At 37.2% G+C, this 21,398-nt stretch overlaps 1 protein-coding gene across 2 annotated transcripts in view; it reads right to left on the bottom strand.

Moving 5' to 3' along the window:
• Caper (RNA-binding protein 39-like protein Caper) overlaps nucleotides 1–21,398 on the bottom strand; it is a 498,386-nt gene that overhangs the window by 266,954 nt on the left and 210,034 nt on the right. For both annotated transcript variants that reach the window (XM_089594184.1, XM_089594185.1), the window contains exon 5: nucleotides 7,126–7,333. In XM_089594184.1, coding sequence (XP_089450310.1) covers nucleotides 7,126–7,333 — 208 coding nt within the window. The remainder of the gene's footprint in view (nucleotides 1–7,125; nucleotides 7,334–21,398) is intronic.

Below are 21,398 nucleotides of genomic sequence, written 5' to 3'. Positions count from 1 at the left end.
TTAAAACCGAGGCCCTTCATTAGATATGACAGCAGGTGGAGCAGATAACGTCATACGTCTAAGGCCGCGGTCACCTGAAGTACGGAATCTACATACGGAAAAGTTTGAGCCCATGAGAGTAAGAGAGAGAGAGAGAGAGAGAGAGAGAGAGGTCTCTTCCATGCTACTTACGTGTACCTGCAGATCTCCGCGATCCATAATACGGAACCACTTAAGCTCATAAGAGTGAGTGAGAGAGAGAGGTCTTGCCCAATGCTACTTTTCTGCACCTCTCTCTCACTTTTAAGAGCTCAAAGGGGTTCTGTATGCGGATTTTGCACTCTACATGACCACTTAACCTTTCTATCATCTAACCTTATAGTTTAGAGCTGTTATAGTAGACGCGCTTGCGAGCACGCCGGGGTCAGGTATAACTACTAACGATATCGTCGATATCTTGCAATTTACCGACTTAGTGAATGACAATGTGGCAACGCCGTGCGCTCAAGCAACCATGGCATTGCCTTGCAACTCTTTTAGGGGTAGTTTGGAACGTATTTTTAATTGCCGCTTATTTGAAAGCTATTTGCCCTAAAAATATCATTCAAACGTGGTTTGTTTCAGAATAAATCGCTTTTCACGTCATTTCTCGGTGATGCCACCGTTACATATTAGCCTGCATAAAAAAAATACTTAATCAAATAAATAATTGATTAACTGATATGATGTACATGATGTACATACGCCTAACATCAATACTTTACATGAGGGGTTGTTACGCAGAGCACGCAGGAGAAAAGCGGATATATACATATACCTCGCAAAAGTGATTCCCATACACACATGCGCGTGTAGTATGTACTGAAAATCGATTTATATAAACTTCTCTTTTCTTTCTTAGCGTTCTAATTTCTATCTTAGCGCTCGAGTCAGCATGAGCCTCGAATCCCGTTGTATAGCTGATCTCTTGAGCATTCTTAATTCACATTGTGCTTTGCCTTACTTAACGAAAATTTTTTTTTTGTTCTCTTTTGTTTATCTACGCTATGTATTATTCAAAGTACGCAAAAACTGCAACGTCGCATATGCACTGATTTATTGGTGATATTTTTTATGTTGACAGTGCCACAGCCACATAGTGTGTTAGCCATATATTATTTTGTATCGATTATGGGTTACACTTTAATTAACGCGTTTATCGTCGATGGACCTTGGAAATATCATGTACGCTCTACAGGTCTTGCGATTTTAGCCAAAGCTGACAGTGTAGTTTGTGCGAATTTGCCGGCTCCCTTCATCTTTGGTATCACCGTGTTAACTTAAACGTTAGTTTTTGACGCAATGCTGTTGGTTACTTTTATTCATACATTGAAGTTATAGTTTTGAAGTATATAAGCCTGCTATAGGCAAGTCTCTTGCGGAATCAAGGCTCCCAATCAAACGTAAACAAGAAATCCGTCGATACTACATTATGTCTATTTGTACGCAGCGTTTGGAGTTCGAGTGTTATTTTCTGTTGGAACATTAATGAAATGCATACTTTCCTTAATGCGGTATGCGATCCATGTCTATGATTTTATTTGTCAATTAAACAAGATTTTTTTTAAAGTGGTATTTTTATTTAGAGGCAAAGACCCTTGTCAAACCCATTTAAACACCAATTTACCCAATCCTAAAAATAATATCCTTTTAACCTATACTATATAGTGATTTTGAAGAGACATTCCACGAATTCTCTTTGTATCTCCACTCAGTTGCCTCTTGAAGTAAGTTAAATTATTTTCATTTCTCCATTACTTTAACTGGGCAACAAATTTGATTGACCCGCCATTAACCATTATCGATTTCACCGAAGAAAACTCCTTATTATGTTAAGGTCCAACCCTCAGCCCCCTTAGTATAAGGTTGAGTGGTAGATCAATGAAATTAGTTAAGTTTGCTCATAATTATATAAGGTTTAATTTTTTGAAGAACCTTTCTCAGCGCTTCCACAATCTCCCTCGTTATGATAATACTTCTTGCTCCTCCTCTCATTTTCATAATGGCACTAAGACTTCCAATACACCATCATTTTCATAGGATTCATCCACCCACCCTTAGCCTTCTCACTTTAATAACACTCGTTTGGCCTTTCCTAGCTTCTCAAATTTAAGTTTTTTTAAATTTAAATTTATTTAATCATTTAATGCAATAACATTATTTTTAGCTAGTACTTTCTCCTGCTCTTTGAAAGCTTTTCAGACCCACTTCGGCCACGTTTACGATAAAGTAAAACTGAAACAGTTAGTTAGTCATTATATTTTCTTGAACTTTCTATTGAATCTTCTTTACCCTTCAACTGCATTTTAACTATTACTTTGATAGGTGTGGTTAAAATTAATTTTTTTATTTCATTTTCTTAAATGGGCTCAGTACCTTTAAACTATTTTTAAATATCAAAACATTACTTTCACTATAAGTACTTCAATGAATAAATTTTTTTTTTACCCATTTTATTCAAGTTAAATGTAAGAACTTATAACACTATCATTTTGCGTATAACTAACATGGTAAAACCACACTCAATCAAAATTAATAAATAAGCTTACGGAATATTTATACAGCAAATATAACCATTATTTTCATCTACCAAGTAAAGAAAACAATCCTTTTTCCTTTATATTGAAATATAATGTTACTTTAACCCCTTTTTCTTCAACTTAAAACTTGTTGATAGTTATGGAAAACGCTAAGACTAAAGAAAATTGTTTTCTGTACAAACAAAAAAAAAGATACATTTTCCGTATTACTATTCATTTACAAATTAAAAACTCATGTTTTAACTTTTTATTTATTTATTATTTTTCGTAGAGTAAAAAGTAATATTGACTCGTATTATAAAAATGTAACACAATTCCCGATTCGAAAAAAATTTGTGGTTATCAAAATCTTTAGGTTAAGTTTTTATGTGATTAAGTCACGACAAGAATTATTTAATATTTATTTAATTACTTACTATTAAGTACTACGAGATCTTTTTGTTTAACGTGACTTATTTTGATACTAGATTTATCACAAAATTTATATTATAAATTTACTACAAGGTAAAGTGTAATTAAATAAAAAATACGTAAAATTATTTATAACAAAGGAACACTAAGTTATCATATACTTATAAAAAATAAGCACAATGCATGACAATATTTACAATTCGACTTTTGAAGATAATGATGTATTAATGGTAGCATATTTTTTTAGATCTATTGAATCTTATAATGCTGATACATTTATTATATATATTTGCAATAAGATTAACGTCAAAGAATAATAAAAATAAAATATGTTTTTAATTGAACATAGAAAGAACAAAAAAAAACATTTTTATCACGAAATGCAGTATTTGTCACTTATCTTATGCATTATAAATTGAAAAAAATTATTGTCAAACAAAGTAATTAAAAAAAATTTTTCAAGTGCACTAATTAATTTTTTTCTTTTTTTCCACTTACTACCGACGATTCAGAATATTAGGAAAACTTAGAATACTTTGAAAAACGAAAACATTTATCACAAGTTGTAAGTACAGTGTAGTTAGTTTAAAAAAAAATTTTTTTCACAATTTATCGCAAGTATTGCTCGTCTTTTCAATTTTTTGGGACATTGAACGTTTTCATTTTTTTATTTTTTATTTGAAATAAAATTTTTTTAACTTACTTCATTTAAAAAAAATTATTTACTCTTCATTGTAAAATACAAGACTGAAATTAATAAAATTATTATTTAATAGTGTCTTTTACGATCATATCTCTTTTACTTAAAACAAAAGGTATTTGACAACAATCTTCTTAGTTGACTATCAATTTGTTACAAAGGAAGATTTTTGTAATTATACATCACGTTAAGTCTTGTCACATATTTTTAAACCTTTTTTGTAAAACCACAAAAAACCTTTTTCATACAATTAAATCCATTTTTTCTTATTTTGTTTTGGTCTGATCCTAAGGAACCAGATTAACCATTCACTAAATCTCAAGTTCCACTGCTAGTCATACTTTTTGAAAGTAAAAAGAATGGAATGCTAGTTCTAGGCATAAATACATTTTTGTTTCTTAAAAAATAAAATTTTAATTTCAGGTGTTATTTGCGAATATTTTGCCCAATCATCCATGACCGTGTATAATTGTTTATGAGTTGATGAGTGTAAGTTTAGTTATGCTGTTCGCTTTTAATTTTAAAAATATATTCTGAGTTACTGTTTCATTAAATAAACAATGTATCATAAATTACTTAATAGAATTTTATAAGTGTTGTTTCTGTTACTATAAAGCGTCTCCTTGAAGCGTTAAAAAAAAAAATTTTAAGAATAATACATTTCCAAAAAAAAAAAAAAATACTGAGTCACACTGAATTAAAATTTTAACTTAAGTGATTTTCAACAACATAATAACATCATAAAATATTAAAATATTATGTGATATCATGTAATAGAGCAATATTTAATAATTTTGTTGGAATTCACATGATTGTTCTTTATTCACTATCTTGTGTCAATTAAATTTTTTTCTCAATCAACATTTTCTACTTCTGAATCTATTTTCACGTTTAATTTGATTATCCATTTGATTATCCATTGTCCATAAGAAAAAAAAATATTTCGAAATAAAATACAGTTTTTTTATGAAAATGTAATACAACAAATAGTAATTTTCTAAACAGATAAATCAAATCAACTTTATAACTTAAATTATACTACCATTGTTAAGATATTTTTGTATACTGTTATCAAAATTACATTTTTAATTAAATACAGAATTTTATTGAGAAAAATATAACTATCGTGTAATTTGTCATTGAATGTATGTGCAAGTAAACATCATTTAGCCGTATATTTGTACATAAACTTGTTTTTAATAAATAAGTTAGTGCATTTAGCTCTACACATTTACGTATTGTGCTTCCATTTCAGCTACTAGGTGGTTTGGGCATAATGCGTGCAGGGGGAAAATCCGCACTACATAATTATATGTGCCTAGTCGTAAGAAAGTGTATAGGTTTTTTGAAAGACTAAAAAGATGATTAAACAGTTGCAGAAAAATCTGATTGTAAGTCCGTTAAAAATAAGTAGTAAAAAGTCCATTACAAGAAATAAATAATTTTGCTACAATAATAGACAACTTAAACATGAAAAAATAGTAGGATAGAGATTGAGCTAAGAGCATAAGAGAATTTGATAATGCTGTGTCTATGTAGAATATAATTAATTATTGTATTTTATATAAATTTTTTGTTTACTACTAATTATTAAGATCATGAAAAATTTGCAGTCAAGTGTCAATAAAACAAGAACACTTTACACTAACACATAAGTTTTAATTAATATTTTAATATTTCAATACATATTGCATAATGACATTGCAATGTCTCTGTGTTGTTAACTTCTCAAAATTAGTATAATATTTGCAATAAAACAAGAAGACTCATTGAGAAAATTTTTTTTAGACAGCATAATTGCTTTCACATTTACGGTTTAATTGATAAGCTCCAGGTGCTTTTTCAGTTCAAACATTTTTACTGTACGTATTTATTCACTCTGAACATCACGCAAAAATTCACTTTACTACGATAAAATTCTTAATTTGAAATTTGAAATAAGTCTTATTACCTTGAAACTATGGACGCATGATCAACACTATCCATGTAAGCATGATTGATTTTTGGTGATTGTAAGATTCAAGAAGACTTATTGACCTAGGTTAATTTTATGAATTATATGAAAAATTTTTAAAACGCTGATACCAAAACACCACATACTATTTTTACTATATACTTTTACTTTTCGCACGTTCATCTATTCCAAGACTAATGCACTTTTTTGTCTTGCGCCACCACTTTCAGTTGTACAGACTTTTAGGCTGCATAAAGGCAAATTAAAGAAATAATTTGAGCTCTTAACTAACTAATTATTCTATTAAAGAAGCATACTACGTACAATTAATACGGTGGTTCTTTAGCTTGAAAACATAAATACACAATAATAAATAGAACTTAGAAACATTTATATCTCAGTTTGTTATCCATTTACTTAGTCTAAAATAATTAACTATGATATTATACGTACTTAAGAAATAAATAAGAAATGTACTGGATTTTTAGTCAAAGAATCTCAAGAGCTTATGACTTTAAAATCCGTCAACAATAAATAGAAGACTTCTTAGGATAATGTTTGTAAATAAAAGTAGTCTTAACATAAATCTAAAATGGTGGACAAGCAAATTACTTTACAGAACTTTCAAATACAATTTGTGAAGTAAGGTGTGGAATTCGGATTGGTATCAAAACGTGAGTGCCTATTCACAGAAAGAAAGAGGAACACTGATAAACACAAGTAGTACTAATTATACCAAATTATTGGGTTTTTGAAAGGTACAAAAATATATATTTATTTGGAAATTTTAGAAAACGACGTATTTTCTTACTGCTTACAATATTTATTTCAAATACTGCCGTCAAACATTTATTAATTTAAATGATTCTAGTTCTGAAGAACAGACATGACAAGAAATTATTGAAAACACAAGAGTTTGGTCAAGCATAGCAGAAGTATTTAAGATCACATAATTAGTATTAAATGGAAACCATGGAATAGGTTGTACGCTTATCCTACATTACTATTAACACTTAGTGGTAACAAAGTACGAGCTTAAATGTGGAAAAAGTTAAAAAACATAACTTTAATATAACTGCCCTTATATTCGTTGCTTTTATTCATTAGTACTGTCAAAAAATTTATTTTAATTAAGATTAATATTTCAGCTAATCCATCTTCTCAAATACGAATAATTTATTTCTAACTTATGACTGAACAACTCTAAGAAATAAAAAACTTATTGGATTGCTACAAAAATATTTAGTTGTCTTTAATCTCCGTTTAGAACTGTTTAAAAATACTAGAAAGAATGGTATTTGTTGAGATGTAAGTGTAAGAACAACTAATAGCAACAGGAGTATTAACGAAAGATACTTAATGTAGCGATAAAAATAGTTAAAAATTCACACAAATGCAAATAATCATGATAATTATAATATTTACAACATTATTAAGAATACAAATAACATAATAATAACAAAAATATTAGTAATAATGACAACCATAATAATAATACTCACTAGTGTTACGCTTTCAGGGTCCTTAAATTCAACGTAAGCAATTCCTTTGAATCGCCGTGTTTTATTACATGTAATCAAGCGAACATCCTGAACCTTTCCAACACTTGAAAAAAATTCCTCTAAATCTCGTGCTCGAATTCGTTGACTCAATTGCATACAAAATACTGTACGTGCATCTCTTTCTTCTGGTGTTAACTCATCAGTCCGACTGGAAATAAAATATTTTCTTATACATATCATGAAATATGCCGACAAAGATTCAAAATACCTGTAATGAAAGGAAAAAAAAATCAGGAGCGTTCTTTTTTTCGTGACACTAATACAGCATTGTTCTATAGATCGTGGGTTCGATTCCAGATAAATGCAGATATTTTTAAAAACAGTTGTCAACGAAAAAATATCCTATGAACCTCAGCTATTCCGGGGCAGGTTTTTCTGTGGAATTTTCCTTTCATGTGATTTTAAGGGTTTTTTCTTGGCCCACAGGTCTTTGGGCCTGAGATAATGCAAAACAGTGTTAGAATTTTAAATAGGAATTATCAATTAGCAGATCCAATGCTAGGTGCTGGGCAGGGACCGTCAGCCTTACCATCAAAGTCTAGTTCCTGAAACACAGGGCTTCTCCGGGGATGCTAATTAGCTGGATCTGTAGTCAATATATTATAAAATCATGTTTCTGTTCCATAACTATGCATTATTTTACAATTTGATTTTGACGCCTTACACTGCCGTTAATTGGATCAAAACTAACTTTTTTAATTTTGCTATCCACAGTTATCTTACGTCATTCCCTCTTATTTTGTGCATTGCTCACATTAGTGTGCCAATGACGCAATTCATGACAAGTCTTTTAGGGACCTATCCCCCATCAAATTCATATAAACAACTGTTTAAAGACAGCTTGTTTATAACTTACGCATTTGTCATCAGATCAAAAATTTTACGGATGTTTTTTGCCATAATATGGTACACAACGTCACTAGGGCATAAAGAATATGAATTAATAAAAATGAGAGCCAAACAGTAATTGACTTCTTGGTGAAATTAGTTTTACAATACATAAATCTTGATTTTTTTGTTGAAGTCACGATTCTTTATAACTTACTCAATCGATCAAGATAATTTGTCTATTCAAGCAGCACACAATATTAAATTCAGTTTTCATTTCTTTAACGTTGCCACAAAGTGACAATAACGACACATTCTTTACAATTCAAGAAATAAGAAAAAAAAAATAGTGATGGATCCTAAAATATGAAAGGTTACAATGGTGTCAAACGGTGTAGAAAGTAAGCAACTCTGTAATGTAAATTAATACAAATAAGGATATAAAGTTTACTTGAAAGTTATGGCCTTGTTTACTTAAAAACATGTGTTTCACAACGAAGCATCAAAGTCAATTTTTACACTATTAAGGACGTTCGGTAGTGTTAGCGGGGGGAAACATTTGCGCGGTGAGGGGAAACCAGCGATGAATGAAGATTTGGCAACGTCGTACGGGTCTTAAATGTGTGAGTGTTCATGTACACGCATCAGGTGTCTCTGCACACTCTACACTGTCTGCTCGTCTGCTGCGTGCTGCGTCGGTTACGACAGCGTTCGTGTATCAATGTTTTTGTGATAAAGCTGTAAGTATTTGTTACTGATTTATTATAAAAGTGTAGTGAAAATGAATAAATGAGTAATTAGAAAGACTTGTAACAATTGTATTTCTATTTGTAGATTTAGTCTATCATTCCCAAAACAGTGATTAAAAATCTAAGTCAAAATAAAGTAGATTTTAATATTATTGTTGATAAATTTATGGAAGGTAATGATGGTTTAAGATCGTTTCTAATAAATGGGCAAAGCCCTTTAATCAAAAGAGCTACCAGTGTAAATAAGATACTTGAATTTTTAAATGACTTGACAAGTCTCATACAGCATGGGATGTCAGATAAGTAGGATGATTTCTAAGATGAGTGATTCAAACTATGAGCATGTGATTTTGTAGTGTGCAAAAAATTTGTATCTTAAGAAGAAATAATAAATTTGAAATTAAAAAAAAAAAATAAATAGCGTGTTATTAACATTTATTGTTTCTTATGGGAAGGGGTGGGCGTTCTGTACATACACTCACGCACACACGTAAGCTTGTATTTTATGCGTGAATGCATAAATATCTACAATAATATTGAGATATTTACTGATCAACATCCTGGAACATTTTGAATTTCCCGCCACTTGCGACGTTGCCGTTGCGTTTCGGTCGAGCTTTTATTTAATTTTTTATTTATAAACGAATCAGACGATCGTCGCAAAACTTGGTATACATCAAATTAATAACATTATCTGTAACATATAAAAAAATTGGCCAAATTCACTGGCCCAATTTGCTTAAAACTGTGATTTAGTCAGTTCTCCCATAAGCGACAGTGTTAAAATGACTTAACTTTGAAATTCAATATCTCGAAAACGAAACAGAGGAACCTCTTTAAATTTTGACTGGTTTATTGTAACAACAATGAAAACGTCTGGTCAAAATTTCAGAAAAATTCGTTGGAAAATTCAATCACTACCGAACGTCCTTAAAACCAAAACCTTTTATTTTAAATGGTCAATATCTTGAGAATTAAGCGTAAAATAACGCTTTTTATAAAGAATTTTTTAATATTTAATTTCTAAAATACACTGTGCATTCACATGTTTTAAAATTATGCTAGTAACTACATTCCATCACAGTTCTTTACTGTAACTAATTTGGTTTTAGTTTACTAAGTAAAGTAATCTGTAATGTAAATTAAAAAAATCTATCGGTTTTGATTCAGTGATGCAACTTGTACATGGGTGGGTCATCATTCTCGTAAATAAAGAAAAAAAAGATTCTTAAACATAAATGTAAAACATTACACAATATTGTTAGTAGAGTATACATTGCAATAATGCTTTTTTACTCAAAACAATACACAATCAATACAACTATTTAGCAAATATGTGATTAATGTATATTCAACACTAGAGCAGCTTTTTAAGTACAATTTTTTTCTTACATTCGAAAATTATCAAAGATAGTGATGAATGATAGTTGTTAGTTAGAAATAAGGAAGAATAGCTCTACGTGTATGGGCAGAGCCTCAGTAAGGATACAATAAGGGATAAAGCCCATTATTAAAAACAACTGTGACTTCAATGATGTTAATCTTACGTTTTTCCTTTTACGCAATTCATTTTTTTTATAAATAACGTATTATACCAAAGTTTTTAAAATGTGCTTTAATGGTACATTATGTCATTACGGCACAAAGTACAAAAATAAGTGCCGGAAGGGCGTGGTTGTTGTATGTTGTTGCCCAAGTCGCGTATAATATTTTTCTTACTGAGGGCGCAAAGCGCAATTTTTCGCCCGTGGAAAACTTTGTGCCCAGTAAAGTATTTTGGGCCCAAGGGCAGAAAAGTACTTTAGGCCTGGAGAGCGCAAAAATCTTTTCTGCCCATGGGTCCAAAGTGATCATAACTATTGAAGTATTACTAAAAAAAATATTAGATGTCAAACATTTGCTATAATTTAAGTAAGTTCTTTTTACAAAATAAAACCATTTATTTTTTATTACAAAATTTTAGGGCAACTATCCATGAAAATTTATTTTACTTATTAATTATATTTTATAAATTAAAAAAAAACTTTTGGTCATGAATGAAAATTATGTTATTTCAAACTGAGGGGGGGGGGTGTCAAGGAGACTCCATGCCTGAAAATAATGTAACTTACCACCCCTGATTACAAGGGTGCAAAGTGTGACCTCAGAGCGCAAAGCGTAAGTTTCACTTGGTGCCTATGGTAAGAAAATACTATGTTACACAAAATCAGAAACATCAAGTGAAACATAATCTTAGCGAGTAATATGAAAAATTCGCTGCAAATGATCTTTTCTTACTATGGGCTTAAAGTGCAACTGCTGTTCTGCGCCCTTGAAATCACTTTCAGCCAACGGGCAAGAAAGTTTTTTGCGCCCTCCGGGCCTAAAGTACTTTTCTGCCCTTTGAACGCTCATGTGTGTACTTTGTGCCCTAGTAACGTTATGTACCATTTCCTACCTCGGGCGTTTTTGAGAGGCTGGTGTTCCCTTGGTAGAAAAAGTAGGATTCGCCACATAAGCACTATCGCTCTGTAACTGCATTACATTCCTCGGGCACAAAATAGCTTAAGACACGATGCCACTTATCACTGTACTTACACGAATTTCTTTACTTTTACTGTAGCTTTTATTTTCATTTGAATTTTCAGACAAAATTCTCCGCCACCCCACTCATTGCCAGTTAATTTGGCGCCGGAAACGTTTGCTTAATCCCTAATTGAAAAAAAAGTTTGACATTCGTCACTTTTAAACTATGTCCCAGAATCCATCATTACGCGAAGTGGTAGTTCGTAACTAAACTAATGGCTATGCTCACATACATATTTTGTATGCATCCACATATAAAGAGTACGTGGAATCAAATAACAGAATAGCAAAATCAGCGTAAAATCTCTGACAAAAGTTGTCAGGCCAAGCGACAGTGTTAACACAATCTTCCTGGGACTATCGATTACTTGGAAACAGTACTCACAGTACTTTTGTATTTTCCACATCCTTATCGATGTCAAGCTATCAAACGACATACCAGGTCAGAGACTTTTCTAGAAAAAAATTACACTCGTATCATTGCCCCACAATTCAAGCTTAGAGTTTTTGTGGTACTATCACGCACGATCACTCGATGAAGTCTCGACGCTCGATTGATTATTTGTCTTTACGATAAAAGTAACTTTTCAATTTCTCTGGACACTTTTTAATTTTACATTCAGGCCATCCATATTAAACAAAGCAAATTACAATCAATAGTATTTAATCAACACTAACCTCATGTGCAACAGTTTTCTAGTCAAACTAAACTGTATTTTTCTCAACTACATAATGTAAGCTAGTAATCTCGGGTATACTATTTTGATTCTCCAATATTATACTTGGCAACCTTATTTCATACTACAATTAAAAACAACACTAAAAATATGCACAGTTTTGCAAATGACTAGATGCCACCAGAAATACTTCTTTCTCTGGTGCAAAAATATGTAAGGTGGTATGTTACTCGTTCTTAAAATGAATTTACGAGCGTATACATAGACATAAAATCATGATACTCCAAAACTTATTGCAATCGTTTATTCATCAATTTGCAAGTACCCTTACTGCATTTCAGTCAAGCAAACGCTTAGTAGGCTTAAACATGCTACTAGTTATAGCGGCGATTTATTACACATCATAATAAGTGGTACTTTAGAAATATAATTAACTACAGCTTGTGTTAAAGTTTTTCTCATGCCTATAAATGCTTCTTTACATGCCTAATTTGCAGTATGTTCAATATGTTTTCTTGCATACTTATTTATTAACTATTCGTTTTAGTTGATGTTATGGTCAAGCCAAGCACTTACCGTACGCAGGAATTTTTCTAAATTATCAGATTTACAAAAAAAAAGATGTCCAGATCTGGGTCAGATCATATTTTTCTTATGTTTTTTTGACACTGAATTCAGAAAAATTATTTGTTTTACACTATCATGTTAGAATTTTTACCAAAATCAACGAATATGTTGTAAAAGTCGATTATTATTTAATCATGATGTTTATGACTCCAACAACAGTAAGCAAGACGAAATTCATCAAATAATGAAACCAGTGGCTATTGCTGTTGTATATAATTTTTTATTATATCCCCTGACGACGTTTCTCTCCTCTTTGGGTAAGAGCCTTTTCAAGTCCTAATTTTATAAAATATACACAAAATAAATTAACTTAAGGTAACAATATATCCAGGTTATCACATCTAATAACATTTTTAAAACTAAGAACAATAATAAACAATTTCAAATACAGTTACAAATTAGAGACTTACAAAAAGATTATTTTGTTCGAAGATTCAAACGACGTCAGTACCCAACGAGGGCACATAGTCGACTGACCTTACATATTCAAATTATCAAATACAAATTTTACATACATATATAGACGAAACCAACATGTGTTATGTATATATATTCAATCTATACAGTGAAAACGCGCGATAAATTCAAATTACAATAAAGGATATAAAAACACAAATATTAATTTACTTAAGTAACAAGTGTGTACACCGTTTAAAAACTTTATTTAAATTACCACAGTCCAACCTTCTATTAAAATTGTTTGTCTTTTCAATAAAAATCATCTCAGACAATAATCTCTTATAATAATTCTGTTCTATATCTATAATGTTGATTTCGTTGTCACTAAAGTGAAAAGAGTGCCCTGTGTCTAAATTATGTTGATATAAGGCAGACTTCTCACGTTTATGTTTTATGTCACTTTTGTGCTCATTTAACCTAATACTTAATTTTCTTAATGTCTGGCCAATATAAAAATTACTGCAATCTGAGCAATCAATCTTATAAACAACATTTGGATTATTCAACTTTTTTAATGTGTCTTTTCCATACATTCTATTGAACGGCACTTTATTACTACTCTTAAAAATAACATTAATAAAACTTTTTGAACAAAATACCCTTAGCTTATAATCTAACTCACGGCAATAAGGTATAACTTTAGGGGAACACGTGAGGCATGAGCAGGAGCAGGTGCGAGGAGAAATAAGTAGACTGAATTGGTTGCAACCTTTATATTAAACTATTCAACGTCTTAAACTCTATTTATCACATAGGATTTCTTTGATTAAAAAGGATTAACTTGGAAGTGTTGCTTAAAGTGTGCAAGTGCTTGGCACTCATGCTGGGCTCGGCGGAGAGGCCTTGCGCGCTGGCCAACTTGGCTCCTCGAGCTCCCAAGCACAAGAGAACGGCCGCTGCTCTCCTCTCTAACGCCATAGCTGAAGCGGTCCGTTGTCCTGAGGTTGAAGAGAGATGGGAACAGCTTGCGCCGCGTGCGCACCAGTGATTGAACCTGCTTTAGAAGGGCTCTCGAGTTATGAGCTTCTGCTTGCGTCTGGAAGATGACGCTGGGTGTCTCGGCTGGGCCGCCACATCCACTCCCCCCCCCCCAGTGACCAGCTTGGTCTCAGCTGGGAACGAGACATGCCGAGAGCCCCCGCGAGCAACCGAGGGTGGGCCAGGTCGTGCGGTCTGGGACTCAGTTCGTTGAACGGCCAGTGGAGATGAGACAGCAGGTGCTGGTTGAGCCTGTTGCACTGTGGTGATGGGCTTAAGGATGTTTGTTGTAGTGTTGCTGTGTCCCTCCGTCTCCAGGTAGGCTGGCTTGAGCTGATCAACCGAGACCTCCTTAGGTGATCCCGCATGCTCAATGATGTAGGTACGGTGGTCGGTGCGGCTGAGGACCTTGTGAGGGCCCGAGTATGGTGGCTCCAGAGGCTTGCGGATGCTGTCGATGCGCAAGAAAACGTGCGAGCACGTCTTCATGTCTCTGAAACTGAAAGGATGGTTTGTCGAATGCCTCGAAGCAGGCACCGGTCGGAGCGATGCAAACAGCTGCTTGAGACTGTAGATGAAGTTGATGTGGTCCGCCTGTTGAGAGGAGGTAACGAAGAATTGGCCCGGGAGACGGAGCGTGGTACCGAACACCATCTCCGCGGGCGATGCCTCTAGATCCTCCTTCACAGCAGAGCGCAGCCCCAGCAGCACCATGGGCAGGGCATCGATCCAAGCTTGTGGGCAGCATGTGAGCGCCGCCTTGAGGGTGCGATGAAGCCTCTCTACCATGCCATTTGCATGAGGGTGGTACAATGTTGTGTGGCAGTGTTTGGCTCCAAGAATGCGTGCCAGCTCGACAAACAAAGCTGACTCAAACTGGGCACCTCTGTCTGAAGTGATCAGCAGCGGCGTGCCGAAGAGGCTCACCCAGTTGTCATATAGCGCCCTGGCAACCGCCAAAGCCTGGATGTTTGGAAGTGGGACTGCCATGGGCCAGCGGGAGAAACGATCAATGATCGTCAAGCAGTATTGCATCCCCCGAATCAATGGCATCTTGATCAGGTCCACATGAATGTGCTCGAAACGGTTGTCCGGCTCCTTGAAACGCCCCAGAGCCTCCCTGTTGTGGCGCGACACCTTGGAGCGTTGTCAGGCCTCATAGTGCTTGGCCCAGAGCGTTGCATCCCTGCGAGCTCCTGGCCATGTGTACTGCCCGGCGAACGCCCTGGCTGTGGCCTTGGCGCCGGGATGCGCCAGACCGTGGACGACGTCGAAAGCCTGTCGACGTAGAGAGGCCGGCAGGTAAGGCCGGACCTCTCCCGTAGAGACGTCACAGTAGATGGAGTGTCCGGATACCTCCAGCTGGACAAGCTGTAGTGAACCCTGGTTCTCGAGGAGTTGCTGTAACTGCTCGTCAGCAGCTTGAGCCTCCGCGATTGCCTGAGTGTCCAAGATGGAAGGCATCGTGATGGTGGCAGTGTCGACCTTGGGTGCGTCAACTGTTGCACTGCTCTCCATGCCCGTGATGTGCGCCTTCATCGTCCCGGTGGTGTGCTGGTCTGTTGAGCCAGTGGAGGAGTCCACGCCGGCTGGCATAGGCTCCCTGGATGTTTCGCCGCAGGGCGCCCTGGAAAGGGCATCAGCGACCAAGTTGTCCTGGCCCCGCGTGTGCTGAAATTCTGCATTGAAACGCAGGATGAATTCCAGCTGCCGCGCCTGCCAAGGCGACGCCCTGTCCGATCGCTGCTGAGCCGCGTGAATGAGCGGCTTGTGGTCGGTGAAGATGGTGAATGTCCGTCCTTCAAGCATGCGCTCGAAGTTCTTGATGGCCTCATGGATGGCTAGCAGCTCCCTGTCATAAGTGCTGTACTTACGTTGGGTGTCTGTCAGCTTCTGGGAGAAGAAACCCAGCGGTTCCCAAAATCCGTCCCAGCGCTGTTGCTCCAGCGCCGCTCCGATGGCATAGTCCGAGGCGTCGGCTCTGAGGGCCAACGGTGCACCCGGACGTAGGAAGACTGTGCATGCCGCCTCCGCAATGCTGCTACGACAGCGCCGGAAGGCCTGTTCCGCCTCCGGGGTCCAGACGAGTTGTGCTCTCTTGGGAAGACCCTTTAGAAGCTCGTGAAGTGGGGTCTGGGCTTCAGCTGCATGCGGCATGCATCGCCGATAGTAATTCGCCATCCCCAGGAAACTCCGTGGCTGTGTTGGGCCTGGCGAAATTTTTGATCGCCTCGACCTTCGCCGGTGGAGGTTGGAAGCCGCTCCCAGAGACCAGGTAGCCCAGGAAGAGCACCTGGCGTTGTCCGATGGCATTCTTGGTTGCGTTGACCCTGAGCCTGGCAGCCCGCAGAGTGTCCAGCAGCTTCCGCAGGTGCCTTAGATGTTCCTCGTGGCTCTGAGAGACGATCAGCAGATCATCCACGTAGGCCTTGACGAACGGCAGGTCACGCAAGACGTGGCTGATGGTGCGCTGCGCCGACTGCGTGGCGTTTCGGAGACCCAGTGAGGTGCCCAAAAATTCATACAGCCCAAAAGGAGTCGTAACGGCTGTCTTCTCGACGTCCTCAGGAGCAATCGGGATCTGGTAGAAAGCTTTCTGGAGGTCAATCGTCGAGAAGACGTTGCCCCGACTCTCCTGCAGCAGATCCTCGATCATGGGCAGTGGGTAGCGGTCAGGGATGGTGCAGGCATTGAGTCGCCTATAGTCCCCCGTGACGCGCCAAGAGCCGTCCTTCTTGGATACTATGTGCAGCGGGCTCGCCCACTGACTGCTGGAGGGTCGTATGATACCCCTCTCCAGGAGCTCCGCAAAGGCCCGCTTCGCGGCAGCCAGCTTGTCGCCTGCCAGTCTGCGCGGGCGCTCCCAGACGGGTGGTCCCTTGGTGTTGATGGTGTGGCTGACAGGTAGGTCAGGCTCGTAGATGGACGTGGAGCCAGGCTCAAACACGTCCTGGTATTCCTTGAGCAGCTCTGCATACTGCTGGGCAAATGGGCTCTCCTTCCCTCGGGCCGGCAGGATGGTGGAGACGGAGAACACCTCCGCCTTGGCCAGGTAGCCGCGTGCCGACAGGCCCGTGACCTGGTCGATGAGGCAGCCGTTTTTGAGGTCCGGCAGGAGTCCGTGTCTGGCCAAAAAGTCGGCTCCGAGGATGGCGTGGGGGACGTCCGCGATGATGACGACGCAGGGAAGGACCCGTCGCAGGCCCAGGTTTAACACCATTTGCCGTGAGCCGTAGGTGCCGATGTCGGTCTGGTTGGCAGCAGACAGAGTGAGTATTTGCTGCACCAGCTTACCCTTGGCGTGAGCCCTGGGCACCAGTGAGACGACCGAGCCCGTGTCGATGAGAAAACGAGTCCCTGAGCGCGAGTCCATCATGTGCAGGCGGCGCTCTGGTAGGCTGTCACCGATCTCGGACGCCTGCATCGAGGTCGGCGCCGCTAGTTTTCCTGCGAGAAAGTGCAGGGCGGCTGACAGCTGCGCGCCTTGTTTCCAAACCTGTTGTGATACCAGCAGAGGTTCTGGTTGGGTGCCGCAGAATTGCCTCGCTGGCGGCTCTTGCTGCGAGAGCGGCTGCGCCGTTGCGCACCTCCGCTGTTGCTCCTGTCCTGCTGAGCCCCAATGCAAGCCTTGTAGGTCGACAGCATCTGGGCCATCAGGGTGTTGTTTTCCACCAGCTGGCGAACGATGGCATCGTTGGGCGCGACGGCATTGACGTGCATGGTGGTGTTGAGCAGGCTGTCCGCGGCCTCTGTCAGCTCCTCCATGGGGGTGGTCGCCGATTTGAAAGCCTGCAACAGTGTCTGCGCGTGGCATGGCAGCTTGAAAAGCCACAGCGCCTTCACCAGCGCCTCATCAGCCCCCTTTGCCAGGCTCTTCATCTTCCTCCAGAGCTGCGAGGGCGTGCTGTCCCCGAGCTCGAGGTTGGTTAGGAGACGCTTGAGCGCAACCTTCTTTGACTCGGCCAATCGCTTCAACAAAGCTGCTTTAAGAAAATTGTACCTGCCCTCGTCCGGCTTGTCCTTGAGAACGTCCATCAGGTCCCTGAGGGTCTTCCTGTCAAAGGCGCTGTGAACAGCACTGTATTTGAGTGCATCGTCCGTCACCTTGTTTGCGGCGAAAATCTCCTCAGCCTGCAAAAACCACAGCTCCGGCTCATCGCGCCAGAAGCGCTGCAGCATGTTTGGGTATGTTTGCAGCCATGACGTCCTCCGGAGGGTCCTTGTGCGGCTTGGGATCCTTGGGTACTGGCGGCGGGACGATGCTCGTCTGTTTGGGCGGCGGCGACTCGCCGCTGTCGGCACCGGGAGCCTCAGCCTGTTGCCCGAAAACGGCGGGCTCCTTTGGGCTCCCTCGCTCCGCTTCCTCGAGAGCTGCTGCCGATTGCTGCAGGGTCGGGGCAGGTCGCCCGGCCTGCCGCTCCGAGACTCTTCGCTCGCTCTCGCCTTCACCAGGAGGCTTAAGACCTCGACCCCTGGGCGTCATGCAGGGTGTGGAACTGGCGCATTAATAGTGCGTGCCACGTGGCTGTGCATGACACTCGCAACACACACGCAGACACAAAGAGAAAAAAAAAAGTTCAAGTCACTTGTGCACATTGAAAAAGAAGGTCAGAGGTTAAAAGTCACTGTCTCTCACTGCACTGCACTCTCAAAATCGTTGCCGTGCCCCTTTAGAAAAAGAAAAAAGATCACGTCGGGGTACCACTTTAGGGGAACACGTGAGGCATGAGCAGGAGCAGGCGCGAGGAGAAATAAGTAGACTGAATTGGTTGCAACCTTTATATTAAACTATTCAACGTCTTAAACTCTATTTATCACATAGGATTTCTTTGATTAAAAAGGATTAACTTGGAAGTGTTGCTTAAAGTGTGCAAGTGCTTGGCACTCATGCTGGGCTCGGCGGAGAGGCCTTGCGCGCTGGCCAACTTGGCTCCTCGAGCTCCCAAGCACAAGAGAACGGCCGCTGCTCTCCTCTCCAACGCCATAGCTGAAGCGGTCCGTTGTCCTGAGGTTGAAGAGAGATGGGAACAGCTTGCACCGCGTGCGCACCAGTGATTGAACCTGCTTTAGAAGGGCTCTCGAGTTATGAGCTTCTGCTTGCGTCTGGAAGATGACGCTGGGTGTCTCGGCTGGGCCGCCACATAACTAATGAGCCAATAGCATTATTAATGGACTTAAAAAAATGTAATCTTTTCTTTATACAACTTTCGATAAAATCTTAAGGATAGTTATTTGCTAGCAATACTGTATAAATATATTTAAAATTGTTTGAAAAATATTCAGGTGAAGAAAGTTTGTAATTTTTATATACTAAATGTGATACTATTGCTTTTTTCTGTAAAATAGGACAATGTGAATGAAAATTTAATTTTTTTGTAGGATCTTTTTGAATTTTTTGGTACAAAAAATTATCAGAGAGACATTCTTCAACCTTTCGTGCATATACATATTTTGTCATAATGACACGGGCACTCCCTTTATCTGCACTTAATACTAACAATTTTCTGTTTTTTTTAAAAAATTTATAAGTATTGCTAATATTTAATTTTAACAAACGGTCAATCTCACTTAACTTTTTGTTATTATTATTGTTTTTGACATTACACACCATGTTAAGAATTTTGTATCTAATTTTATTACTGCAAAACCTTCCATTATTCAATGCTTTAAAAGTTTTGAAAGCATATTTATCATCGATCTTAGAACAAAAGTTAAATTGTTTTCCTAATTGAAGTGTGCTAATAATATCTATAGGAATGACGGTATTAATAATATTTTTTATCTAACTATTTATTATAGTATCAATATCAGATATTTTTTGAACTATATTTGTTAAAAGTCAATTCAAAATCTTTCAGATGGTTATTATTTTTTGTAAACTTATTGGTAAAATTTACAAAAATTTTGTGTGTGTCAACATAAAACTGAGTCAATTTTTTATTCAAATCATAATCAAATTTTTTTGTTTTTATGATAATTTTATGAAAGAAATGATTTTCTAATAATTTGAACTGCTAATAATCAATATAATTTAATAATTTTCTCTTTAAGTGATCGAGTTATTTTATAACAAAATTTTTATGTATGTATAAGTCATTAATTTCCAATTTCAAAATTTTAATCTCAAAGTCTAAAGTTACACGGCTTAGTGATGATTTTTGGCTTTTACTATGAAAAAGATACTGACAGTCTATTAAGATACTTAAATGAGCAAAATATTTTTGACACGTCAAAACCCCTGTTTACCATCGTTTCCAGTAAAACAAATTTGTCTAGATGTTATGGCCTTATAAAATTACATAAACCTAATTTTTCATTTGGAATAATTGTTTCAGCTATTGGTTCGCCGGTTTATAATATATCAAAGATTTTCTCAGATTTTTTAATAAAAAATTTACCTACTTCTAAATATAATTTAAAAAATAGTTTGCAGTTAAAGGATTCTCTTACAAATTTCATTGTTCCCCCCAATTACACCTTTATCAGCTTAGATTTTACAGCTCTATTTAATAATATATGTTTCGATGCTGTTAAAATGGCCATTGAAAAATTTTGGCATCACGTACACAATAAAATTAATTAATCCCTAACAGATTTTTTAAATGTTATAGAATTTATAATGAATAACAATTATTTTCAATTTAATAACAACTTTTATTTGCAAAGGAGGGTCTCTGCTATGGGAAGTCCTATCAGTCCTGTCCTTCCAGACATAGTCATAAGAGACCTTGAAACTGCATGTCTTAATTTGTGTCCTTTTAATATTTCAGTTTATTTCCGCTACGTTGATGACATTTTACTGTGTGTTCCTGTTGATAAAGTTGAATACGTTTTGAATGTTTTTAAAAGTTATAGTCACTTTTTGAATTTTACTATTGAAAAATCTGAGAATAATACTATAAACTTCCTGGATATGACTATAGTAGCCAATAACGATTCGTCCATTTCTACTAATTGGTTTAGAAAAGACACTCATTCTGGTTCATACTTAAATTTTTATTCACATTGTCCTATTTCACAGAAAAAAGCAATAGTTTCACATTTAGTAGATAAAAATTACAAACTTTCTTCACCTGAATATTTTTCAAACAATTTTAAATATATTTATACAATATTGCTAGCAAATAACTATCCTTCAGATTTTATCGAAAGTTGTATAAAGAAAAGATTATATTTTTTTAAGTCCATTAATAATGCTATTGGCTCATTAGCTATACCTTATTGCCGTGAGTTAGATTATAAGCTAAGGGTATTTTGTTCAAAAAGTTTTATTAATGTTATTTTTAAGAGTAGTAATACAGTGCCGTTCAATAGAATGTACGGAAAAGTC

The sequence above is a fragment of the Copidosoma floridanum genome, unplaced genomic scaffold, assembly GCF_036245765.1.
Source record: "Copidosoma floridanum isolate Cflo_tuat_1 unplaced genomic scaffold, Cflo_Japanese_pri ptg000021l, whole genome shotgun sequence".
Lineage (NCBI taxonomy): Eukaryota > Metazoa > Arthropoda > Insecta > Hymenoptera > Encyrtidae > Copidosoma > Copidosoma floridanum.
Note: the sequence above shows the minus strand (reverse complement) of the source record. Positions and strands in the feature narration are given on the sequence as shown.